General features: G+C 39.7%; 1 protein-coding gene across 1 annotated transcript; it reads left to right on the top strand.

Moving 5' to 3' along the window:
• The first annotated feature begins 746 nt into the window (after window positions 1-746).
• Window positions 747-3,956, top strand: LOC134440895 (barrier-to-autointegration factor-like). The gene is made up of 2 exons (XM_063191049.1): window positions 747-1,067; window positions 3,415-3,956. Exons 1-2 carry the CDS (start codon window positions 942-944, stop codon window positions 3,559-3,561), a joined length of 273 nt encoding a protein of 90 aa, XP_063047119.1. The 5' UTR covers window positions 747-941; the 3' UTR covers window positions 3,562-3,956.
• The last annotated feature ends 1,338 nt before the right edge of the window (window positions 3,957-5,294 follow it).

Here is a 5,294-nt window from a genome sequence, read left to right as displayed (position 1 = left end):
GAATATTTGCGACACACCCCTTATAGTTGGTGTGCAGCGAGAGACAGGCCGGGCAGTGTTCTCGGCTCTTATTGGTGGAAAAGCCAACACAGCTGGGTTTTCACAGGCTAGTGAGCTCTAGTTCTACAACCTCTGCAGTCAAGTATGTTCAGTCCATGCTTTGTGAAACCTGTAAAGTGACAGCGGCTCTCGAACGTCTTCCGCGAGGAAATGAATGCCGCTGTTGTGCGTTGCAGAGTAATTCATTTGTAGGAATAGGACTACCGCATAAAGTGTTGTCAATGTTATTGACTACTACTGATAGGCCTAAAGGAGATTCCCAAGGGTTTGGAGGTGGTGGTAATAATGTAATTAGTTTCAAACGGTGTTCAAATAGTCAGAGCCCGTTCTGCAAACCGAGGTCCCACCTCGAGATGACCCGATCTGACCCCCTCGCTGTGGAACGTTCAAGTTGTTACAATTCGCTTCTTGTCACTTGTTACACTGTTGCCAGTCATGCCCCAAAAGTGATTCATGTCTGTCACAGCTGATAACTTTGCAGGTCGTAACGTCCTGGAAGAGACATTTTGGGTGGCAAATAAGCCCATGAATAGAACGTGTGTCACTATCTAAATAACTTTTCCCTATTTTTCGGTGAGTTCGAGACAGATTTAGGAGTCTAGGTTAGGGTATTTAACTACTTTATTTAGGCTTAACTTTTCACCCAACACAGAATTTGAAGATGGGCCTAAAGGGCTATCATCCTAATTAGGCTATCCAGCCAAACGGGTTACCCGAGATGAGGTAAATCAGGCTAACAGGTGCCTGTGACCCAAATATCAGTTCCTTCACGCAATAGCCCCACAGTCTCGCTGTGAGATTTTTGTGTGGGGCCAGGGACACTTCCCAAGACGCTGTTTGGAGACTTGCAGAGGAGGGGAGAGACATCCTAAGATTGTGAAATGTCCACCACATCGCAGAAACACCGGGTCTTTGTCGGGGAGCCTATGGGCGACAAACCTGTCACGGATTTGTCTGGAATCGGAGAGGTTTTGGGAAAGAAGCTCGAGGACCAGGGTTACGACAAAGTGAGTAACTTATCGTGTGCCCACTAAACCAGTTGCTATTGCCTATCGACTGGCTACTGGCTTTGTGTCAAACTGGCTACAGGGCCAGACAAACTGGATGGGTAGCCAAGATCAGCCAGATAATTCCTGCTGAACGTGCGCTTATCACAGGTGGTTTCACTAAATTAGCGCGTCAACGACCAGGCTGTGTTAATTAGGCTGGAGCAGGTATGTGGCAGGTATTTCGCATCCTTCTTGAATCTTTCTGAACACCTCTTTCCTGGGAATGAATTTATTTTTTCACGAGGCCATAAATCTAAAAAATAAATAAAAAAAAGCTTTTAAAAACGATGACCCAAATCCCACTCCTTTCATTTAGGCCCCTACTACTAGGCTACTTGGCATTGACCCTTTCAACAAGGAGGCTTATTAGGCCTAGTGCAGGTTCAATTGTCTCAAAAATAAGGTTTAGTAACATTTCATATAGATTTGTCCAAATTGTGTGTTTTTTTAATCAACTACAGACCCCATTGTCTTCCCATTGTGATCCACCTGTTTCCAATTTTTTTCTTAAGTGGAAACGCCCAAAATCCAAGATGGCGGATATGTGGTTCTTACACAACGGAATGTAGCCTAATTGAAAGAAACATGTCACCATTTTGGAATTGTTGTTTTTAAATATTTTTTACACCTCCTGAACACAAAACAACCTGTTTCCATCCCCACCCCCTTAAGTTTTAGTAGGCCTACCAAAATCCAAGATGGCTGACATGACATAGCATAAGTTATATATTTGGTGTTTTAAGATCTCTAAAGTAATTGTTTTTCCTTGTATTTGTAATATTCATGATGGATAAAGGACTGTTCAGTCAGCCATTACATGAACTTCATTCAAAAATTATCCAGTCAGTTGTAAAAATTCAACATGACATCAGAAAAGGCATTGAACGGCTTTTTATAATATGACCAGGTAATATGTCTATTTATTTGAAGGACCCAGTGTTAATTTTGTCATCCATTTTTCAATTTAGTATTAGTCTTGTGTCAAAGTTCATTCTTAGTCTTAGTTGCTTTTAGTCTTTCAAAAATCATTTTTGTTTAGTTATTATTTAGTCGACTAAAAGTCCTCAACATTTTTGTCTAGTTTTAGTCTTTCTCAAGTCATTTTTGTTTAGTCATTATTTAGTTGACTAAAAGTCCTCAACATTTTTGTCTAGTTTTAGTGTTTCTCAAGTCATTTTTGTTTAGTCATTATTTAGTTGACTAAAAGTCCTCAACATTTTTGTCTAGTTTTAGTCTTTCACAGATACTTTTTGTAAGAGTTTAGTCGACTAAAACTCTAAAAGGGTTAATCGACTAAAATATTTAGTCTAGTCTAGTCGACAAAATTAACACTGGTAGGACCCCCTCTGAATACAAAACAACTTGTTTGTATTTTCCCTTTAACTTTTAGAAGCAAAATCCAAGATTGTTTTGAGGTCAATAAAGCCATTCTGCAGTATTGTACGCCTATTGGTAATATTTTGATAGGCACATAACTGTCATTACATGAAATGTTATCAACATTGATCTCATATTTTGCCAAAATTCAACATGATATCTAAATATCCTAGATCTCATCTATATCTGAACAGACCCCTGACCTCATATTTTGCCAAAATTCAACATGATATCTAAATATCCTAGATCTCATCTATATCTGAACAGACCCCTGACCTCAATAGCATAGCAGCAGGTGGAGCCGGTGTGATTTATGACAGGAGTGGAGGCCTCTTTCCATCCTCGTGATGCCTCAGTCTCAGAGGAAGAGCATCTGAAATTTGGGGTGACACACCATAAATGTTGTGCGCAAATGTTGGCTTCCAATTGGCCAGTTGAAAAAGGCCAGTTGTCTCCAACTAAACTCCCTCGACTGATCAGGAAGCACAAAAAAATGCTGAATGGAAAAATCTATATGAAATGTTCCTAAACATACAACTGAACCTGCACTATATGCCCATGCAGCTGTTAAAGGTGCACTGTGGAGGATGGTGGCCAGTGTAGGTATTGCAACTATGCTGCTGACACTGTGCTGCCTATGTTACCAAATGTAATCTTTCCATGACTATATACAAGTACTAAAGTGAGCAAAGTACAGTACATTTTGCTGCATTAAATGGCTATATCTGGAAATGTAAAATGACTCATGGAAAAGCTCCACCTTTTCATGTATGAAAAATGCTGTTTTCATAACATTTGTGAATGGGCAGCATGCATGCTGGAAAGAAACTGCTACACAATATTAGGCAGTGCACCTTTTTAAAAGGCACGTGGCACGTGAACTGGATAACCAATTCAGGGTTTGAAATGCATCTGCCTTTCTCCGCAGGCGTATACAGTTTTAGGGCAGTTCCTACTGTTGCGAAAAGACGATGAACTGTTTATAGAGTGGTTGAAGGATACCTGCGGAGCCAACTCCAAACAGGCAGGGTCCTGCTGCCAGTGTCTGAAGGAGTGGTGTGATTCGTTCCTGTGAGGTCCATCAGCAAGTGGTGCCAACTGTTACACAGGTCAGTCCACTGTCACTTATCATTTCAGGAATTCATCTAGTGCAGTTTTTGCAAAAGTATCCATTCAACAAATTAATATGGCATCTTTACAGTATTTGCATATAAATGTTCCAACAATATGCAATATCCCTGTTATCAAATAATCCAGTTCCAACAAGTTTACTTGACTAATTAGATTGATGAATTAGGCCTACATGACTCACATTTTTCTGCATTGTTTCTCTGATGTAGGTGTTTTCGAGACTGTCTCCATTCCTGACTGCCCTCAAAACAGCTTTACAAGAATTCCCTGCCATGAATTTTGAATCTAGTAGACTTATTTTTTATATATTGCTATAATAAAGTTTCAGATGGAATTGAGGATATGTGTGGATTTTTGTGTCACTGTTGGCCACACTTTTTAAGTGTACGGTTTGCTCAGAAGCATAGGGTTGGTGTCAGTGATGTTTTAAAAGATTATTATTGGGTACTCGTTGGAACTAAAAGTATCTGCAGCCTGTAGATTTCAATTGAGGTGCTGTTTCCACGTAGCTGGATATTTTTATATGTGGATTGGTTTTGCATTGGTTTTGGCCTTCCGCTTCCACGTAGCAGATATTTAAAAATCCAGGTGCAGGAGAAAAAAATATCCTGTTTAGGGGTCTGAAACGCATTTGTTACAATGGAGGATTTTTTTTATCCACATGTTGCGTTTCCACGTAGCAGGAGAAAAAAATATCCTGCTACGTGGAAACAGCACCTTAGTTGAACAGGTGTATGTGAGGTCCAGGGACCCTGATCAGTACGCCACTGTCACATAATCCAGCAAAAACACCACAACAGATTATAAATCCTGAAAAAAGGGTTTGTAATGTATTTTTTTTTTCAAAAGTAAAAACAAAAACAAATGTCATGCATTTTTTTTCAACATACATGACCATCACTACCTTTGTGCTTCTTCATTCACGGATTTACACAGACATTCATTTACTCAATACAGATTTACATTCAAACTGACAAATCTAGTTTATCATTATTACCCCCATGTAAAATATAAAATACAATCAATGTTATCCCAGAGTAATACCAGAGTCCTGTCCATCCCAGGAAAATTGCTTTGGTAAAGACCCAGTAAAAGTTTAAAAAAAAGTTTTAAAAAATTGACCAGCGCTCTCCCCCATCTTCCTTCATAACTGACGTACCCTGAGGGTGGTACCGTCCCACTGCACTGCCCCCTTGCATGAATGAGATGTAAATACAATTTCGCTGTGGGCAGTGAGCAGTGCACTGGAGTCACAATGACAATGGGAGATCCCAATTGTTTTTTTTTTTTCACTTTGTGGAGCTCTTTGTGGGAGCAGAGGTGGAAAAGCCTGGGTGCAGAAAGATAAAAACCCTTCGACTGAATGGCAGCTGTTAGCAGAGATGGCATAAGTCATATACCATCATTATTTTACTTCTAAAAGGCACGTAGAGACAATAAGATATTCACTTTGTTGATTAAAAAAAACACACACACGGTTGCCAACCTGACTTTCGCCACATGAATAGCTTCGGCCTTGCTACACAAACATCCATATGGAGTTACGTCATAAGAGTAGGTCTCCGAAGGCATGGCTTTATCAAAACAGCCTGGCACGTGACTGGGATAACACTTAAAAAATGTAAATTTAAATAATAATCACTAAAAAAAAACTATTTTTTCCCTTTTCCATGACGT

Source organism: Engraulis encrasicolus, chromosome 24, assembly GCF_034702125.1.
Source record: "Engraulis encrasicolus isolate BLACKSEA-1 chromosome 24, IST_EnEncr_1.0, whole genome shotgun sequence".
Lineage (NCBI taxonomy): Eukaryota > Metazoa > Chordata > Actinopteri > Clupeiformes > Engraulidae > Engraulis > Engraulis encrasicolus.
This window is presented reverse-complemented; position numbering and strand designations above follow the sequence as displayed.